General features: G+C 33.4%; 1 protein-coding gene across 1 annotated transcript in view; it reads left to right on the forward strand.

Annotated features, from left to right (window-relative positions):
• Positions 1-8,113, forward strand: part of LOC6051224 (tetraspanin-2A) — a 108,195-nt gene extending 100,082 nt beyond the window's left edge. The window contains exons 5-6 of the mRNA XM_038254638.1: positions 6,210-6,395; positions 7,779-8,113. Coding sequence (XP_038110566.1) covers positions 6,210-6,395; positions 7,779-7,853 — 261 coding nt within the window. The 3' untranslated portion in view covers positions 7,854-8,113. The remainder of the gene's footprint in view (positions 1-6,209; positions 6,396-7,778) is intronic.
• Positions 8,114-21,863: the final 13,750 nt, after the last annotated feature.

Genomic DNA, 21,863 nt, shown 5'->3' on the forward strand with positions numbered 1-21,863 from the left:
GCATGATGGACCCGGACATCATTTTTACTGAAATATCTGAGATTCGGCCTCCAAAAAGTGTATAAATAACACTTAAGTGCCAATAACTTTTGATAGGAATGTCAGATCTTTGATGTTTTAAGCTCATTTGAAAGGTCTTTCGATTATCTAACCAACGATGGGTCGCATGATAGACCCGGACAATATTTTTACTGAAATATCTGAGATCCAGCCTCCAAAAAGTGTATAAATAACACTTAAGTGCCAATAACTTTTGATAGGATTGTCAGATCCTTGATGTTTTAAGCTCATTTGAAAGGTCTTTCGATTATCTAACTAACGATGGGTCGCATGATGGATCCGGACATCATTTTTACTGAAATATCTGAGATCCGGCCTCCAAAAAGTGTATAAATAACACTTAAGTGTCAATAACTTTTGATATGATTGTCAGATCCTTGATGTTTTAGGCTCATTTGAAAGGTCTTTCGATTATCTAACTAACGATGGGTCGCATGATGGACCCGGACACCATTTTTACTGAAATATCTGAGATTCGGCCTCCAAAAAGTGTATAAATAACACTTAAGTGCCAATAACTTTTGATAGGAATGTCAGATCCTTGATGTTTTAAGCTCATTTGAAAGGTCTTTCGATTATCTAGCTAACGATGGGTCGCATGATGGACCCGGACATCATTTTTACTGAAATATCTGAGATCCGGCCTCCAAAAAGTGTATAAATAACACTTAAGTGCTAATAACTTTTGGTAGGGTTATCAGATCTTCAATGTTTTGGGCTCATTGGAAAGGTCTTTTTAATATCTTTCTGAAAATGTATAACATGACAGGGTTTCTTACAAAAACCACCCTTTTTACAATCTTCCGGACATACGCCAAAATCGTTTTTTAAGCATAACTTTTGAAGTACTTTACTAAACTTCATAATTTTCAATAGGGACTTATGGGACCCCAAGACGAATCGAATGAGACCAAAACGGTCCAAATCGGTTAAGCCAGTGCTGAGATAATCGAGTGCATATTTTTTGGTGCACAGACCCACATCCCTACACACACACACACACACAGACATTTGCTCAGAATTTGATTCTGAGTCGATAGGTATACGTGAAGGTGGGTCTACGAGGTCAAATTAAGAAGTTCATTTTTCGAGTGATTTTATAGCCTTTCCTCAGTAAGGTGAGGAAGGCAAAACTTGATAATTACTTTTAAATCTCTTGATTTCTCACATATTTTATAGAAACACAACATTAAAAAAGAATTGTTTCGGTATCTGATTGTCCACGCTCCATAAAAAACAGATTTTATTTGTACACAGCTAAAAAAGTAGTAATCCAGCTGCGTGTAAAAGGCCTGGGTGTAAAATAAATATTGCATTATTTTATGCAACTTTATGTGATTTAACACCGTGAAATATGTAGCCCATTAGTTTGGGAAACCTACTTGACCGAAATGTCAAGCTCATATATGCGTTTATCCTTTCAGCTTTTCATCGGTCTGATGGCCGAGTGGGCTAAGGCGCCAGCCCTTACTGTTGGTGTCGGTTGCATTTTTTTTGTGTTTGCAAAAATTTTACATGCAGTATGTAATATTAAGTGTTTATTTTGACGAAGGCGATGTGCATGCTTTTGCAAACGGTTTTACCATCGGATTTTTTGCTGTGTATGAAAATTGTTTTGAAAATGGGGGGGAGGGGGAGGGGAGGAGATTTCAAAAAAAGTGTCCACGTGGTTTATGGGCGGTCCCAAACTAAATTTTTATCTGAGACAACAGCAAATTATTTTTTTATGGGTTTTTGGCTATATGGGAGACAATGGTTTAATCGTATGAAAAATCATGCAAACATCAAAAAATTATAGTGTTTTGGAATCGGGATGATGTCAGTTATCCATTAAAATTATTATTTCATGAAAATTTTCACAAAAATTCGTTTTTTTCCTATATTTTGAAAATGCATTTTTTTCTCTAAAGAATCCAAAAATATATTGTTATTGGAATATGGGTATCAAATGATCAGATTTTTTCATACATTTCGGATATAATTACAAAATTTTTAGAAAATACCGTAAACCGGGGTGACTTTGATAGGATTTCAACTTGTTTTTAGAATATTTTCCAACAGGTAAGGTTTTTCTCAAGATTCTTATTTTTAAAACATGTACTGGGGTAGGCCACACAAAGTCCAAGAACTATTTCGGAAAAAAGTTTTTTCAATAATGTTTAGAAAAATAGTTACGTTAAAAATTCTTAGTTTTAATTCCGGGGTGACTTTGATAGTCATAGTTTTTCTTGTTAAAATCATATTTAAGATGTTCAAACTTTATTTTTACGCTAAATGTACCATCACTAAAGTAGCTGATATAGTTTTTAAGAAAAAAATCAATGTTTATATTTAGTTAACTAAGGGTATAAGCTTTTAGCAAACTACATATAAATTTTAGGTAAAATTGTTAAAAAGTCGGCATTTTGCCTGAAATTTGTTTAAACTAGTTTTGTTTATAAAATAATAGTTTTTTATTACATTTTATACTGAATTCGAAGCACGAATCACAAGTTTTCACATTTTACATGAAATTTGTTCAACTGAAATTGCCTATACATTTGGAGATTTTTTTTAAATTGTGTTTCAAAAACACATATTATTTATTACTTACAAACTTTTTTGACCTTCTCCTAGTGGAAAATTGTCCAAAGAATCCGAAAATTCATTCTGTTTTTCGATCAAAAATCATGTTCATTGAGAAAATCATGACACTTTGAGAAGTTTAAAATAATGACTTTCATCAACATTTTCTAAACTATAGTTAACTAACTTTTAAACTTGTCAAAATTTTATGAAAAGTTCTTCTTGAGGTACTTTGAACACTTCTCTACCACGGTCAGTATGTTTCTAAATCATTCCTTGCGTAATTTAATTGTACTCTTCATTCTGCGGAAAAATCGCAAACCTATCAAAGTCACCCCGGCTATCAAAGTCACCCCGTTTTACGGTACTCAAAATTTTTACAAAACTACGTTTTTTCGAAAAAAATACTCAAAATTTCAATTTTTACAATATGGGTATCAAACGATCAGGATTTTTTCATACATTTCGTATGTAATAACAACATTTTTAGAACATACTCAAAATTTTCACAAAACTACGTATTTTCGAATAAAACACTCAAAATTTCAATTTTTACATTATAGGTATTAAACATTCGGGTTTTTTTTTCATACATTTCGAATGTAATAACAACATTTTTAGAAAATACTTTAATTTTTCACAAAACTACGTATTTTCGAATAAAATACTCAAAATTTCCGTTTTTTCAATGTGGGTATCAAACGATCGGGATTTTTTCATGAATTTCGAATGTAATAACAATATTTTTTTTGAAAATACTCACAACACACAAAGCAACGTATTTTTGTAAAACTTTTCAAAATTTCAGTTTTTACAATATGGGTATCCAAAAATCAAATCAATTTTTTTCAAAAATACGTAGTTTTGTGAAAATTTTGAGTATTTTCATTTTTTTAATAACTTTCGAAATGTATTAAAAAATCAAGATCGTTTGATACCCACATTGTAAAAACGGAAATTTTTAGTATTTTCTTTCGAAAATACGTAGTTTTGTGAAAATTTTGAGTATTTTCAAAAAATATAGTTATTACATTCGAAATATATGAAAAATCCCGATCGTTCGACACCCACATCGTAAATACGGAAGTTTTGAGTATTCTTTTTAGAAAATACGTAGTTTTGTGAAATTTTTTAGTAATTTCAAAAAAATTGTTATTACATTTGAAATGTATTAAAAATCCCGATCGTTTGATACCAACATTGTATAAACGGAAATTTTGAGTATTTTTTTTAGGAAATACGTAGTTTTGTGAAAATTTGGAGTATTTTCAAAAAATATTGTTGTTTCATTCGAAATGTATGAAAAAATCCCGGTCGTTCGATACCCACATTGCAAAAACGAAAATTTTGAGTATTTTATTCGAAAATACGTAGTTTTGTGAAAATTTTGAGTATGTTCTAAAAATGTTGTTATTACATTCGAAATGTATGAAAAAATCCCGACTTTTGATACCCATATTGTAAAAATTTAAATTTGGAGTTTTTTTCAAAAAGACGTAGTTTTGTGAAAATTTTGAGTATTTTCTAAAAATGTTGTTATTACATCCAAAATGTATGAAAAAAACTGATCATTTGATACCCATATTGCAATAACAATATATTTTTGGTTTCTTTAGAGAAAAAAATGCATTTTCGAAATACAGGAAAAATACGTATTTTTGGGAAAATTTTCATGAAATTATAATTTTAACGGATAGCTGACACTATCTTAATTCCAAAATACTGTAATATTTTTTATGTTTGCATGATTTTTTATTCGATTATAGCCAATGTCTCCCATATAGCCAGAATCCCATAAGCTCTGTGCTTCGGTTATGCACGCCTCGGTTTTGCATCCCCCATATGCGGTGCTAAACCGAGGCATGACTGTAGGTGAATTTTTCATGAACAGTTTAACATTCAGCTTTTTTGATAATTGTTTAGTTTTTTTTTAATTTGATGAAACTAAGTACATTCAATTTGACTAACATTTCACCCTCTACAACCCAACCCCGTCTTTAGACGGGCGATTGAAAAAAATCTCCAAATATCCATTTTTCAACCAATTTTTTATCTTTAAAAAGCATTGGAAAGAAAAACTCTTAAAATTTAAGAAAATGTATGGGTAGGAAGTTTTACTTGTTTAATGTGACTTCGACAATGTTTTTAAAAATGTATTTTTTTATTGGCTTTGGCTGTGCTTTTAGTAACATTTCCTAGACTTTATATAAAAATAAGTATGCAGTAATTTTTCTAGTTCTCTACGCATTTATTTACAATTTAAATGATAATGGTGCCATTTTATAGCAGAAAATGTGAAAAACATGCAAAATATTGAAAAAGTTACTGTAAAAACATGATAAAATTAGATAGGCAAAATGTAATGATAGGAGGTGGTAGAATAGGCCAAATACTACCGTAAACAAACATAAACTCAACAAGATAAATGCATATTAAAATACTAATAATGAAACAAGAAAAAGGTAAAACAAGAGAAGTTAAGGTTTTCATAGAACAAATGTTGCTCAAAATGACCGCTTAAAAACGGGAAAAATAAAAATATTCGAAAAAAAATTTGGGCAGTAAAGGGTTAATTTATTTGCAAAATTCCAAAAAAAAAATTGAAATTTCAAACTAGAATATTTCAGTTAATTTTTTTGTAACGTGGAATTTTGGAAGAATTTTGGTGATTTAATTTGATGGTCCTAGTAAAAACTGGAAATTTTAAGCTTGATAAATCACTTAACTTGGAAGCAAAATATAGAATTAAGTGTACACTAATCTTTTCGGTTATTTTAGCGTTTTTCACGCTCGGTGAATTTTTGTGTTTTCGGATAGCGGTTCCCGTGAAGAATGCACTTTTTCAGCGTGAAAACTTATGAAGCCTAGTCCTCGTCAATATCTACAACTTTGCCGAAGACACCAAATCGATCAGAAAATTCCTTCAAAATTTACAGATTTTCGAATATTTTCGTATTGAAATTGTATGGAGCCTTGTATGGGTGAACGAATGACACAAAATGGCTTCTTTTGTCATAGGGAAAGACCCCACAAAGTTTGAACCAAATCGGAAAATATAAATGAAATCCATTTTTAGAGAGTGGAGAGTTGCTCATTTGGCAGTGTTGCCGATTTTTAGGACATATTTTTAACATGGAAAAATAATTATATTCACAGAAAATTGATTTAATTTACATTTTCAAAAAAAAATTCTTAAAAAATCGGCAACACTGTCAAATACAATTTATTCCCATCATGATTCAATACTGAAAAAATGGTTCGTCACTATCCTACAACTTCTAATGTTCAACATTTCTAACGATATCAACACTGCACAATAATCTATGCGTAATGTACCGAATATCTAAATATGTCATAAATTCATGCTTGTATGGACAGCCAGGGTTAAGTTTAATCGAAAAAAATATTTTTTTTTTATCGAATTGTCCCTCAAACATCTGTCTTTGCCAGATTTATCTGGCAGCTGGCAACCCTTCTTTTTCGTCACGGTTAAGAACCGGTAAATTAATCAAAAACTGTGTTGAGGAAAAATTGAAAAGTTCATTCTTGAAGAAAAAAACCATTAATTTCTCCACCATTCACAGATCGGCTGCTGCGGCGCGGACGGCCCCAACGACTACATGGTGATGCGCCAACCCCTTCCCACCGAGTGCCGTGACACCGTGACCGGAAACGCGTTCTTCCACGGGTGCGTCAACGAGCTGACCTGGTTCCTGGAGGACAAGTCCGTGTGGGCCGCCGTGATGGCCATGATTCTGGCTGCGATTCATGTGAGTAATTCCAAAACAGTTAAAGCTGTTGATTTGACTTATGACTTTCTTCACCCGCTCAATTTCGAGGCGGAAAAGTTATTTTGATTAAAAATGAAACATTTGAGGTGGAATTTGGGGGAATCTGCTGTGGTTAAGGATTTTTCACACACGCAGCACGTCGCGCACGTATGGTAATTTAATTTGAATTGCTAATTTTTTTGGGGGGCAAATGTGAATATTTAGGTTTCGATGGATGGGTGTAATATTTCCTGTTTTATTAACGAAATTTTATGGTGGGGTGAGAAGACGAAAAGAAACTTTGGTGAATATTTTAGGAGGAAAAAGCAAAGCTTGGAATAAAAACATTTTCTAGACTTTTTTTTTCAGAAAAAATAATTTTATTGTGGCTTCAATATTTTTTTGTGATTTACAAAATTTGATTTATTGGACCTTTCAAAATTCTTTTTTTTTCAATTTTACATAAGCGATATCAAAATTCAAATCGGTTTCCGATATCACAGAGACTTCAAAGGTATGAGATACTCACAAGAGCGCACATGTTGCTTTTCGACATTACCTTTTTCTGCCATTTTATCCCAAGCAAATCCTTGGAAAACCCCCGCATTCCCGGAACCATTCCTTCTTACTACCCGAGCAAATTAACTCTTCCTGAAAGCATGTTATGCCTCCCACCTCCTCCATCTTTTCTCCTTTCCCTTTGCCAGAAAATGATGTTAAATTAATTGCGTTTTCGACTCGAGAATTTCCCTGGAAAAAAGACGTCGAGTCACGAGCGGCAGAACGAGGAAAAATCTCCAAAGAAGATCAAGAGATTTTCTGGGAGCTTTTCTCGAGAAAGAGTAAAAAAAATGGGAAAACATACTTCCGCCCGGAGGATCATTCCGTCGATTGAACTTGTTGCATTTATGAAATTAAAATCGTTTGGCAAAAAAAAAAATCTCAAAAAGAAAGCAAGGATTGCCCAGGGAGGATCTTCGTGGAACGAAATCGGCCGGAAAAAAGAAGAAGTAATCCGTGCAAATACAAACACAGACTTTTGTGTTTGGACAGTCGTCGTCGTCGTCGTTGACTTCTGACTGTTGAGAGGTTGACTTTGACAGGATTCCGGAACATGTCCTCGGGCCATACACACACAGAGAGTACAGCGAAGCAATGGAAATGTTTGACAAACATGTCCTGTTTGAGCGATTATCATCGAGCTATGAGTTGCTGGGTGTTTTTTTCTGAAAATTTAATCTGGGAAATTGAATTTTTCACTCGCCTTGATGGATATATTTCCATGAACTTTAATGTTATCAGAAACTTGAAAGGTCACAAATAAGATGGGCAAAATCAAATGAAATCTAAAATTAATTTACCAAATTTTCTTTCAATTTTCAGACCGCCAACACCGTCCTCGGCATCGTCCTGGTTCAGGCTCTCAAGCGTGAGGAAGAAGCCATGTACAGACGCTAAAGCGAAGTGACTACCAACCAAGTGCAACATCATCAGTTTTAAGAATATGACAGTTTTTCCTCTAATTTTAAGGTCTAATTTACAAACGCGTAGAAAAGTAAGGCTCCAAACTCCGGAAACTTCCAAGTACACAACCCAACCACACAGGTCGCAAATTGTTAAGAACAACTTCATTTTTTAACCTAATTACGAGAAATAAAAGTTCTTCTCCCTGGTTTTGCGGGTGAGAAACCTCCGAGATTTGAATGTGCGCTTTGGGAGGGTGAAGTTTTTTTTCAACTCTGACTCTGTTGAGAAAACGCTCCCACTTTGGTCAAGGTGACAAACTCTCAGACACAAGTCCAATTAAAATTTTCTTTTCCCGTCTCGATTCAATTTGCAGTTTTCAATTATGTTCCATTATTTTCCCTCGGGATGCAGAGGTTCAGGTGAGGATGACCGGTTGAAAATGGAGAAGTTACTTGCACAAACAAAACCAAAACCAAAACCAAAACTAAAAACCAAAACTAAACAAAAACATGATTTAAATTTGATTTTATGATTTTATGATTTTATGATTTTATGATTTTATGATTTTATGATTTTATGATTTTATGATTTTATGATTTTATAATTTTATGATTTTATGATTTTATGATTTTATGATTTTATGATTTTATGATTTTATGATTTTATGATTTTATGATTTTATGATTTTATGATTTTATGATTTTATGATTTTATGATTTTATGATTTTATGTTTTTATGATTTTATGATTTTATGATTTTATGATTTTATGATTTTATGATTTTATGATTTTATGATTTTATGATTTTATGATTTTATGATTTTATGATTTTATGATTTTATGATTTTATGATTTTATGATTTTATGATTTTATGATTTTATGATTTTATGATTTTATGATTTTATGATTTTATGATTTTATGATTTTATGATTTTATGATTTTATGATTTTATGATTTTATGATTTTATGATTTTATGATTTTATGATTTTATGATTTTATGATTTTATGATTTTATGATTTTATGATTTTATGATTTTATGATTTTATGATTTTATGATTTTATGATTTTATGATTTTATGATTTTATGATTTTATGATTTTATGATTTTATGATTTTATGATTTTATGATTTTATGATTTTATGATTTTATGATTTTATGATTTTATGATTTTATGATTTTATGATTTTATGATTTTATGATTTTATGATTTTATGATTTTATGATTTTATGATTTTATGATTTTATGATTTTATGATTTTATGATTTTATGATTTTATGATTTTATGATTTTATGATTTTATGATTTTATGATTTTATGATTTTATGATTTTATGATTTTATGATTTTATGATTTTATGATTTTATGATTTTATGAATTTGAAGATTTGAAGATTTGAAGATTTGAAGATTTGAAGATTTGAAGATTTGAATATTTGAAGATTTGAAGATTTGAAGATTTGAAGATTTGAAGATTTTAAAATTTGAAGATTTGAAGATTTGAATATTTGAAGATTTGAAGATTTGAATATTTGAAGATTTGAAGATTTGATGATTTGAAGATTTGAAGATTTGAAGATTTGAAGATTTGAAGATTTGAAGATTTGAAGATTTGAAGATTTGAAGATTTGAAGATTTGAAGATTTGAAGATTTGAAGATTTGAAGATTTGAAGATTTGAAGATTTGAAGATTTGAAGATTTGAAGATTTGAAGATTTGAAGATTTGAAGATTTGAAGATTTGAAGATTTGAAGATTTGAAGATTTGAAAATTAGAAGAAAACACATTATTGAAAATGACTAAAAATAGAATCAACTTCGCCTTCCATTAATTTCAAAGAAAAATATGACAAAGAAAATTCTCCACCACAACTCAGACCATTTGACCAGTAGCAACCTCCTTGAAGAAGTGGTGGTGGCATTGTGGTCCCGGTGACAAATTTAATAATGTCATCTAATTAACTGACACAGCAGCAATGTCTCCTCCAGCTTGGCCATCGCCCAGAACAGCCCCGAGGACAAGGACCGACTGTCTCAAGAGGTACTTTTCTCTCTTCTTGAGTAGAGAGTTTTTTTTTCGCTCTTCGTGTGCTACTAGCTGTGAGAAAATGCACTTTCTTTGCAAAATATCAGTTTTAATTATTTTTCTCTAGTTTTCCAAAAGTGTTAGAGAGGAAAGAGGACAAACTCGTAAAAGTGCACCCAACTGTGACTAAATTCAATTAGAATATGAAAATCCCCCTTCGCCAGTAACTTTGAAAGCGCAAAGATGATGTCGACATTCCATTATCGTAAAAGGGACTGTGTCCCATTAAATGGCTCGGCAGAAATAGCTCAGAGTTCGGCTCGCACACATGGATATTACTCAATAAAGTGTAACGCCGCGTTTTACTGAAGAGAGGCCCCCTTTCCGGAGTTGGCTCGTAAAAAGTCACTCATCTGCGATGGGCTCACCTAGTTTTGCAGATTTGCCTTACTAGTCGTGGGACTCACTCAACAACAGGGTTCTTCAAAACAGGCTCCGACACCCTTGAAAAGGTGGAAGGGATGTTGGGAGGTTAGACGAATTCAAATTTATTTGATTTTTATGGCATTTTAGCTTTTTAAACAAAAAAAATGTTTTCTTTGTTTTTCTTAAACATTTTTGAAAATATTTTTTGAACTAGTCTAAGTCGTTGCAATCCATCCAAGCTGGGATAATGTGTCAGTTGTTATGTCTCAATGGCACCAGGCTGAAAGAGAGGAGAAAAAAAATGTCACGTCAACGTGTCACGACGGTGCACGTGCAGCACTTGGGTGCGTTCCTAGTGGACCGTCCTCCCGGTAATCATCATAACCATCAGAAGCGACGACGAGGACGATGGCGCAGCTGACGATATGGGGTGACATTGAGAATGGGCTCCAGGACCATCATCCCGGGCAGGAGTTAACTCTTCGGGATAATGATGGTAGAGAAGGTAGCATCAGGATTATGTGGATTTCCAGTTCCCGGGCAGGTAATAACAAAATTCATGCCATTTCAATAAAAATACTGTTAAAATAACAGAAAGTGTAATGGATCTTCTTGAAAAATCTATTTTTGCATAAGAGATTTATAACTGTTTATGTTATCATAACGAAATTTGTTATTGGTCGTCTGATATTGGTTGAAAGCCAAAACAACTTGAGAATAAAATTTTTTGTTATGGAAGAATACCTCCAACTGTTATTGGGATGATCGGATCAGATGTTAAAATAACAAAAAATAATAGCAAAGATTTGTTCGAAGAATAACTAAAAATGATACAAGTCTGTTATTACAATAACAATCCAATAACAAAAAAAATCATAACGGCGTATAACAAGTCTTGTTACAAATAACACAAAATGTTATTGGCCTAGTATTTCTAAATATCAAAAAATGTTATTCCAAATTATTTCCGTCTGCTTGGGTAGTGAATCATGGATGACCCGAGCAGACGACTTTCAACCAATATCAGACCAATAACAAATTTTGTTATGATAACATAAACAGTTATTAAACTCTTATGCAACAATGGATTTTTGAATAAGATAAATTACACTTTTAGTTGGAGCGGCCGTGGCTGACTGGTTACGGTGTTCGCTTTGTAAGCGAATGATCCTGGGTTCGATTCCCATCTGCTCCCAACGAGAAAGTATAAGAAATATAAATCTTGAAACTCTGAACATGTACGAAAAATCAAAGTCGCTCGAGTCAGGGTTCGATCCCCCGTCCTTTGGATTGGTAAGCAAAAATGCTAACCACTAGGCCATCGCGACTTGGTGAGCTATGACTGGAATTAGGAATACTGTTACCACCATCAACTATATACGCGCTGGGTCCTTGTCCATTTGACAAGGGTTCGGAAGTTCTAAATAACGTTTGAATCCGATTGATCCAAACGTTCTTCAGGGCGGGGCTTGTCGATGAAGCTGAAGTACCTCGCGCTCGGCTAGCCAGCGTAGAAATGGGTCACCGAAGCTCGGCAGAGCTAACACCTTCCAAATGCCTATGCGAGTTATTTGCATGTATAGAATGTAGATCTAAAAATACATGGAAACAACTCAATTTGTAAGAAGCGACCGCGTGGTCCCGTTTGGTTGGTTGCACACACACACACACACACACACACAAGATAAATTACACTTTTAGTTATTTTAACAGTATTTGTTATTGAAATGGCAGGAATTTTGTTATTTACATCTACCCATGAAAAAAGTTAAATAAAAATCTTAATTTAAAAAAAAAACAAAACTAAAATTTCACGTAATTTGAAACCGAATGAAGACAAAGAAAAAAAAAACCACAAGAAAGAAACCACAAGAAGTTGCAGCTGGTGGTGGCACAAAAGAGATTAAAGGTATCACATTTCTCACTCCTTGTTGTGGGTGACACATCAAGCTCACCGACACGGTGACGACCGGCTTCAACCACCCACTTGACATCTCATTAGAAGGCACTCTCTCTCTCTGCTGGTGCGTCGTCCTTTCTTGCGAGGGAGGACCATTGTATGGTTGCATAACCACTGCTTGAGGTGGTTTTTTGAAAGATAGTTTGAACATAAAAAATATTTTATGAAAAATGTTCAAAAAACGATTTATTTTTCAACTTTAAGGAGAAGATAAAACAACTTTTTTCAATTTTTTTTTAATGTCTAATTGTCTGTGACTCTCCACGCTGCACTTCCCACTAGTAGCAGTTGCACCTCAACCCCTCTTAATGCAATTGTACGTAATCGAGCGTTGAGTGAGTATCAATTGACATTTGCCCTGGTTTGCGAGCAAACAAAAGGGGAAGACTAACAAGTTGTGTACAGATGGTAAGGCGGTTATGAAAGATGTTTAAATTTGTAATAAGTAATAAACTATTCAATTGAAAGCATTTCTTTGAATTGTAAACAAAAGTATAAAGTAAGAATAAAGAGTAAAGAGTAAAGAGTAAAGAGTAAAGAGTAAAGAGTAAAGAGTAAAGAGTAAAGAGTAAAGAGTAAAGAGTAAAGAGTAAAGAGTAAAGAGTAAAGAGTAAAGAGTAAGAGTAAAGTAAAGTAAAGAGTAAAGAGTAAAGTAAAGAGTAAAGAGTAAAAGTAAAGAGTAAAGTAAAGAGTAAAGAGTAAAGAGTAAAGAGTAAAGAGTAAAGAGTAAAGAGTAAAGAGTAAAGAGTAAAGAGTAAAGAGTAAAGAGTAAAGAGTAAAGAGTAAAGAGTAAAGAGTAAAGAGTAAAGAGTAAAGAGTAAAGAGTAAAGAGTAAAGAGTAAAGAGTAAAGAGTTGCAATGCTTCTTTCTTAAAAAATCATTAAATCTTGTTAAACATGCATGAAATGGGTTCATCTGAGAGCAATTTCCCATCCGTTCACTCTCCTGAACAAAATTCAGTTCCAAAGTTCTTTTCCCATTATCCGGATGAAAGCTCTCCTTTCCACTATTTTCCATATCAAACGATGTTTCTCCATTCTTGGCAAACACTATTTTCTCCCTTTAGAATAGAATGAAAAAAAAAAAAAAATTGCGTCCTCCAACTAACACAGGGCACACATCATTAAAAATTCCCAACTTTTCCCCCCATCATCTCTTTTCCACCTTTTTCTTCTTCTGCTGGGAGTGTGGAAAATCTTTGAACGCACTTTTCCACTACCTCCTTCAACCAACCTTTTTTTTTTTTTTTTTTTTTTTTTTTAATTTATATTTATTCAAATTTCTTTTCCATGTACATTCATTCAGTTAAAATATTATTGAGTGTCCAATCACAAACGATGACTTTTCACCTCAATTTTAAATACTAGCAACTTTCATTTATTCATGAAATATTGTAGCTTTCGCTATTCAGTGATTTCAAATGTAGGAGGTCCTACATGTACAAAAGGGAAAAGGGATACCTTAAAACTAACTTATAAACTATATAAAGAGCGGATCAATGCAGCTGAAGACTGCAATGATTTTTGTCGAAATGCATCAATTATCTTATTGGACATAACATCCAAAGTGTCAACTTCGGCTAATTGATGAAGTTCACTGGTGCTGAACCAGGGAGGAAGTTTCAGAATCATTTTCAGAATTTTGTTCTGAATCCTCTGAAGTTTTTCTTCCTGGTTAAGCAACAGCTTGTCCAGATCGGCACAGCATAAAGCATGGCAGGTCTGAAAATTTGTTTATAAATTAACAGTTTATTCTTGAGACAAAGTCTAGAATTCCTGTTTATAAGTGGATACAAACATTTAATATATTTGTTACATTTAACCTGGATACTTTCAATGTGATCCTTGTAAGTAAGGTTTTTGTCAAAACCAAGTCCAAGATATTTCACTTGATCCTCCCACTTTAAATTTACCTCATTCATCTTTATAATGTGATGACTTTTGGTTTAAGAAAATCAGCCCTTGGTTTGTGAGGGAAAATAATAAGTTGAGTTTTGCAGCATTTGGAGTAATTTTCCATTCTTTCAAATAAGAATTAAAAATATCCAAGCTTTTTTGTAATCTTCTTGTGATGACACGAAGGCTTCTGCCTTTGGCGGAGATGCTTGTGTCATCAGCAAAAAGTGATTTCTGACATCCTGGGGGCAAATCAGGCAAGTCAGAAGTAAAAATATTGTATAAAATTGGACCCAAAATGCTTCCTTGAGGGACGCCAGCACGTACAGGTAGTTGATCAGATTTGCTATTCTGATAACATACCTGCAGAGTACGATCCGTCAAATAATTTTGAATAATTTTCACGATATAAATCGGAAAATTAAACCTTTTCAATTTCGCAATCAAACCTTTATGCCAAACACTGTCAAATGCTTTTTCTATGTCTAGAAGAGCAGCGCCAGTAGAATAGCCCTCAGATTTGTTGCTTCGAATTAAATTTGAAACTCTCAACAACTGATGAGTAGTTGAATGCCCAAGGCGAAATCCAAACTGCTCATCAGCGAAAATTGAATTTTCGTTAATGTGCGTCATCATTCTATTAAGAATTATTCTTTCGAATAATTTACTAATAGATGAAAGCAAACTAATGGGCCGATAGCTTGAGGCTTCAGCAGGATTTTTATCCGGTTTCAAAATCGGAATTACTTTGGCATTTTTCCAACTACTGGGAAAATATGCCAAATCAAAACATTTGTTGAAAATTTTGACCAAGCTACTTAAAGTTGCTTCTGGTAATTTTTAATTAAAATGTAAAAATGCCATCCTCACCAGGGGCTTTCATATTTTTAAATTTTTGATAATAGATTTTATTTCATTCAGATCCGTATTAAAAACTTCATCTGATGAAAATTCTTGTTCAACAATATTCTGAAATTCTATTGAAATTTGATTTTCAATAGGACTCAAAACATTCAAGTTGAAATTATGAGCACTCTCAAACTGCTGAGCAAGTTTTTGAGCTTTTCCCCATTAGTTAATAGAATATTATCACCATCTTTTAAAGAAGGGATGGGTTTTGAGGTTTCTTAAGAACCTTTGAAAGTTTCAAAAAGGTTTGGAATAAGGTTTAATTTGTTCGACATCTCTTGCGAACTTTTCATTTCGCAGGAGAGTGAATCTGTGGTCAATAACCTTTTGCAAATCTTTTGAATTCGCTTCAGTGCAGGATCACGAGAACGTTGATACTGTCTTCGGCGAACATTTTCAGACGAATCAGAAGCTGAAGATCGTCATCAATAATGGGAGAATCAAATTTGACTTGGACTTTAGGAATAGCAATATTCCTAGCATCCAAAATTGCATTAGTTAAAGATTCCAAGGCTGAATCAATATCAGCTTTGGTTTCTAAAACAATATCATGATTTAAATTATTCTCAATATGATGCTGATACCTGTCCCAATTAGCTTTGTGGTAATTAAACACAAAACTATTGGGTCTGGTAACTGCTTCATGAGAAAGTGAAAAAGTTACTGGAAGATGATCAGAATCAAAATCAGCATGAGTCACTAAAGGACCACAATACTGATTTTGATTTGTCAACACCAAATCAATTGTTGATGGATTTCTAACAGAAGAAAAGCAAGTTGGCCCATTCGGGTATAAAACCGAATAAAGACCAGAAGTGCAATCTCTGAACAGAATTTTACCATTGGAATTTACTTTTGAATTATTCCAAGATTGGTGTTTGGCATTAAAATCACCGATGATCAAAAATCGAGATCTATGCCGAGTAAGTTTATTCAAATCCCCTTTGAAATAATTTTTATTTTCCCCAGTGCATTGGAATGGCAAATATGCAGCTGCAATCATAATTTTCCCAAAAGAAGTTTCAAGTTCAATGCCCAAACTTTCAATAACTTTTAACTTAAAGTCACGTAACGTGCTATAAGTCATACTACGGTGGATAACTATTGCAACTCCACCGCCATTTCGATTCATTCGGTTATTAGTTATAACTTTATAATCTGGATCACTTTTCAAATAAGTGCCAGTTTTTAAAAATGTTTCGGTTATAACAGCAACATGCACGTTATGAACTCGTAAAAGTTGAAAAATTCATTTTCTTTCGCTTTTAAAGAGCGAGCATTAAAATTCATAATATTGATGGAATTACTTAGATCCATGATTAAACTTCAGGGTAAGAACAACATCATTCGCAAATTTTAATCCAATCTGGATAGCTTCCATCATGGATGTAGCATTACTCATTGTTTGAATCAAACCAAACAGTGAGTTTTGCAAAAAGTCATTTTTCAAACGTAACATCGCCGAGATCAGAAGATCCCAAAGCGTTGCCAGCAGAAAAATTTTCAAATGAGATTTGAGGTACCTGCCCAATTTCAGAAAGATTGGTAGAGGATTTAAAATTCGTGGATGAACCCGAACCCGAAACGACGTTAGCATAAGAAATGCCATTGTTGTTACCTAACTTTTCCACGGTAGGGGTATTTCTAGAATTGTTCGAGTGAGACAGCACGAACGTTTGATTTAAAGATGCAGGTACAACCTGACTTTGAGAAAATTTCGGTTTGGATTTCGGCTGATGCTTAGCACGAGAATCCAAAACCTTTTTCTGATGGGGCAATCCCAGAAATTTGATTTGTGATTTCCACCACAATTTGCACATTTAAATTGGGTGACTTCTTTCACGGGACAATTGTCCTTGTCGTGAGAAGAATCCCCGCAAACCATGCATTTTGGAACCATGGCGCAATGATCAGTACCGTGACCGAATGCCTGGCAACGCCGGCACTGGGTCAGATTCTGGCCATTACCGCCATGTTTCTTAAAATGCTCCCACTTTACCCGTACATGGAACAAAAACTGAACTTTGTCCAAAAGTTTCAAATTGTTGATTTCATTTCTGTTGAAATGAATCAGATAAAATTGTGAAGTCAAACCAAAGCGAGAAATATTCCCGTTTGATTTTTCTTCATTGGTATTACTTGGGATGGGGCAAAGCCAAGCAACACCTTAAGTTCGTTTTTGATCTCATCCACCGACAAGTCGTTGGAGAGACCTTTCAAGACCGCCTTGAATGGCCGAGCATTCTTGGTCTCATACGTGTAGAAATTGTGTTTGTGGTTTTCAAATAACCAACAAAAGTTTGGTGATCTTGTAAAGATTCCGTCAACAAGCGACATTCTCCTCTTCGACCAAGCTGGAACGAAACTTTCAAATTGCAAGTTTCCTTGCAATTCTTCAGTTGCGTTCGAAAGCTGGCCAAATCGGAGACGGAAGTCACAACAATTGGCGGAGCCTTTACTCGTTTCTCGACGGCAGAAGGCTCAGTACGAGGAGAAGGTTCCTTGTCATCAGTTTCGGATAAAACACCGAAACTGTTTGTCAATGGAATTGGAGGATTGACCTCACATTCAGAATCAGAATCAGACCTCAGAAGAGGCTGTTTTCTTTTTCTGTTTCCGTTAGCCGGTTTAGCGTTCAAACGCTTCACCGACGTAACGACCAAATCTTCAGAAGATTTGCGTTTACCTTTGTTTTGACGCATTTTGCAAGCAAAGTTCTCTTAAAAGATGGCTTCGTTTGTAAAATACAACAAAATTTCAGGCGGGGTTAGTCTTGAAAAGACTGTTTAGAATTTTGGAAAATAACTCAGGTAGTCTTTAAAAAGACTGTGAATTTTGTTTTGAAATAACTCTGAGCTTAGGTAGTAAAAAATACCGCAGCTCTAGTGTCCGTTCACCACGAAGGTTCGCAAGACACTGACCTTCAACCAACCTCGTTAACCAGACTACGAAGTGAGCTTTTGTCAGGATTTGAAGGACCTTCGCAAAGCGCACGAGTTTTTTTTTTCACAAACGTGTTTACCTGTTGTCGAAAGTCGACCGGGCTGCTGCAAATGCCACTTCAGAGTCCGAAGAGAAGCTGGGTTTTCGGATGGTTTTGAGCTGAGCGTTGTGTTGTGAGATTCGTCTTTTTTTCGGTTCGAGGATGGTCCTTTCCCTGGCAGACGAATTTGATTTTTGAGGGGTTGGAATTTTCGGGAGGAATTTGTTTGATTTGGTCTGTCTAAAAGGGAGAGGAAAAGGTGAACGACCGATTTGTCTGGGAATTTTTTGCTTATTGAAATGAGCAGTTTGGGGAAGGACGATGCGTCAATTTTTAGAAACTCAGACGATGTCGGACAATATCCAGAATCTATTTTTTTTTTCACATTTTTTAAGACGTTAAGATCTGTTTGTCATTTATGCAAGTATAACTTTTTGTAACATACTTCAATTTTTTATAAGTAAAGTTAATGAATCATTAATTTGTAAAATTTCAAAGACAATGTTGTCTTTCTAAAAAATATGATAAATCGTTATAAAATGTACCTCTCAGTACTTCTACAACTCTCATGAAATCATTCACACTATTCAAACTGCAACAGATGTTCTTAAGGAAAAAATATCCCTATTAGCCACAGCATATCGAAACTTACAAACTTGTTGTATTTTATTCACTTTTTATTACGAAGTTGAATTCAAAAAGATCGATTTTTATTTTGATTTCCAAGATTTTTTTCAGATGTTTGTTGAGATTACATTTTGCGACAGAATTTTAGATGGTGCAACTCTTTTTTGAAAAAAAAAAAACATATTTTTTTGTAAAACACCAAAAATATGGCCCAAAAATATTAACAAAATCGTTGTCGATTCAAAGTCATATTTTCAAACGAAAATGACTTCCCACTTTTTTTTTTGATAAGTACATTCTTTTTTAAGTTTTACATATATACAGCAATTCCCCACGAAAACAGCATGATTCGAAAAAAAAGTTCTCCGATCGAGCTCATTTTTTTTTCTGGGGGATCCTTGGCCGAAATAATTAGACCCGAATTTTTTTTTGTTTGACCATTAGGGTGACCTACGCCGTGTTAGGGTGGTTCGAAAAATGGCAATTCCCCACGAAAACAGCATGATTCGAAAAAAAAGTTCTCCGATCGGGCTCAAGATTTTTCTGGGGGATCTTTAGCCGAAATAATCAGACCCATATTTTTTTGTTTGGCCACTAGAGTGACCTACGCCGTGTTAGGGTGGTTCGAAAAATGGCAATTTTCATCGATTTTCACAAAAACCACTTTTTTCAAAAAATCATATCTCCGCGCCATTTCATCCAATTTTAGCTGTCTTAGACGCAAAAGAAAGGTGATTAGTTTGGCTATTTGGGAAAAATAGTAAGAAGTTTCAAAAATCTAGCTTAACATTTGAAAAGGTCGTATGAAAACTTAAAATGCTGTTTTGAAGGTCTCGGGACCAAAGAGCCTATGTCTGAAAATATTTTTATCGGATTCCTCGAAAAATTTCACATTACATATCAAAAAATGGTGAAGTTATGTTTTTGATACTCTGAGATACGATTTTTTGAAAATAAAAACTGGATTTTCGACGCGCCACGCGCAAAAATGGAAAAATGACGAAAACGGGAAAAATCGACTTTTTTCACTGAAACTGCGATAACTTTAAAATTTCAGCGATGACCTATAGATGATATGGTACCAAAAGTTGCGTCTTTTAATTACGAAAATTACCCTAACATGTACAGGTCAACGCTGAAATTTTAAAGTTATCGCAGAGTTTTAAAAATGCAAAATAACCACAAATAATCGCATTTTTCGAAAATACTCAGATTTACAAAATATGCAATACGTATATCATACCAGCGAAATGTTGCATGCTTCATACACAATTTTGCGTCGTTTGATATCCATATTGTAAATTCACAAAATTTGGTATTTTTGAAAAAATACGATATTTTGAGAAATGTTTAGTATTTTACAATAAAAAAACTGTTATAAAATGAAAAAGCAAACCAATTTTCACTATGGTGGTATTATACATATTGCAAAGTTATAAAATTTGAGTAATTTCAAAAAACACGGTATGTTTTGAAAATTTCAAAATTTTGAAAAAAAAATTCTATTGTTGTGCAAATGCAAACACAATGTCGCTTCGTTTGATATTCATATTGTAAATTTGAAAAAAAGTATTTTAGAAAAAATACGGTAATTTGTGAATACAATAGTATTTTCCAAAAAACAGTCTAGTAAAGTATAAAAAGTTTTTTTCATATTTTAAAAAGTAATATATTTTCGTAAAATACAGCAATTTGTGAAAACTTAAGTTTTTTCAAAAAGGCTTTTTAAATGTGAAAAGGCAAACCAAATTTCACTCCGTTTGATACTCATTTTGCAATTTTAGAAAATTTGAGTTTTTTCGGTAACATACAGAATTTTGTGAAAACACAAAAAAAAAAATATTAGAATTTAATGCAGTACCTCAGTGCTCAGAAACTTCGCAGATTTAACAAAAACTACTTGACCTATTCCAACTATTTTCGGATTTTCATACTTCTTGGCCGTTACTGGTACTAGCCTTGTCATTTGAATTTCCGTTTTTACTTTATATCTGGAGCAATAATGAAATAATGAGGTGTTCAAATTAGGGGAACAGCATCTAATTCCAGCGTGCCTCTAATGTTGGCAGGAACTTTGGAACTTTGACATTCAATAAAAGCTAATCAAAAGTTTCTATATTTTTTTTTGCAAAATTAGTTGTTTAAATAGTGAAAATCAGCAAATTAGATGGAATTAGGAGCGAGAGCTTATCCTGCCAAACATACGAGAATTTCCCGTACCTGAAAATCCCTATATTTTTTTTAATCGTATATTTTAAATTGAAAAAAATATAAATCCGTTCACCCCAGCTATCAGGTCAACCCGGTTTACGGTAGTTCATGGATTTGAAATGCAAGAAAACAGTTTTGTTATTGGTGATATCCTACCCAATCATTTTATTGATAATATCATATGATATTCTACTTTTTACAGATTTTTAACCAATTAGATGTAGTTTATAGGGATGACTCTTACTTAATATTTTGTTGAACTAATTTTAATTTATTCACTGCTTCCTTGCTTACACTGCTACAGTTTTCAATAGTCACTTGCTTCAATTTTAAATTACTTTTTGCAATGTATTCAATAGCGGCGTCGGTAATAGAACATTCAATCAAAGTCAACTTTTGTAACATTGTTGTAGCTTTAAGCATTGTCCCAATCACGTTATCAGCGATACCTTGGACCGAACTGAGATAAATCTCCACCAATTGGGGATACAAACTGAAAAAAGTTACTAATAATGTTTCTGGTAGAGTGCAATACACTATTTTTAAATATTTTAGGTTGTCGAAATATTCACACAAGGAATGGTCCTGTTTTTCAACATAAATTGAATTCAGCTCCAATTGTTCCAAAAAGTTAAATTTCTCTGCTAAAGTGAATATTTCCGTCCAGCTTTCGAACCAACAGAACTTTAAAATTAGTATTCCAATGTTGGCAGACTTTTTCAAGTATTGTTGTAGGGAAAAGGGTTCAGGTTCAATTCCAATTAAACATATTTGTCTTAAATGTGTATTACTCAGGACAGTAAAATCAATTTTAGTCCAATAAATATACTTTTCTCTTCTGTTTATGTGACATCCTCCCCCAAGTTCTCTTCCTCGTATAGTAAGATTTTGCAGTTGAATCATTTTTTCAAGGAAGGTTGGTTTCAACGTTAATGATTGTTCTGTATTTACTGCTATACTTTG

This window comes from Culex quinquefasciatus, chromosome 2, assembly GCF_015732765.1.
Source record: "Culex quinquefasciatus strain JHB chromosome 2, VPISU_Cqui_1.0_pri_paternal, whole genome shotgun sequence".
Taxonomy (NCBI): Eukaryota; Metazoa; Arthropoda; class Insecta; order Diptera; family Culicidae; genus Culex; species Culex quinquefasciatus.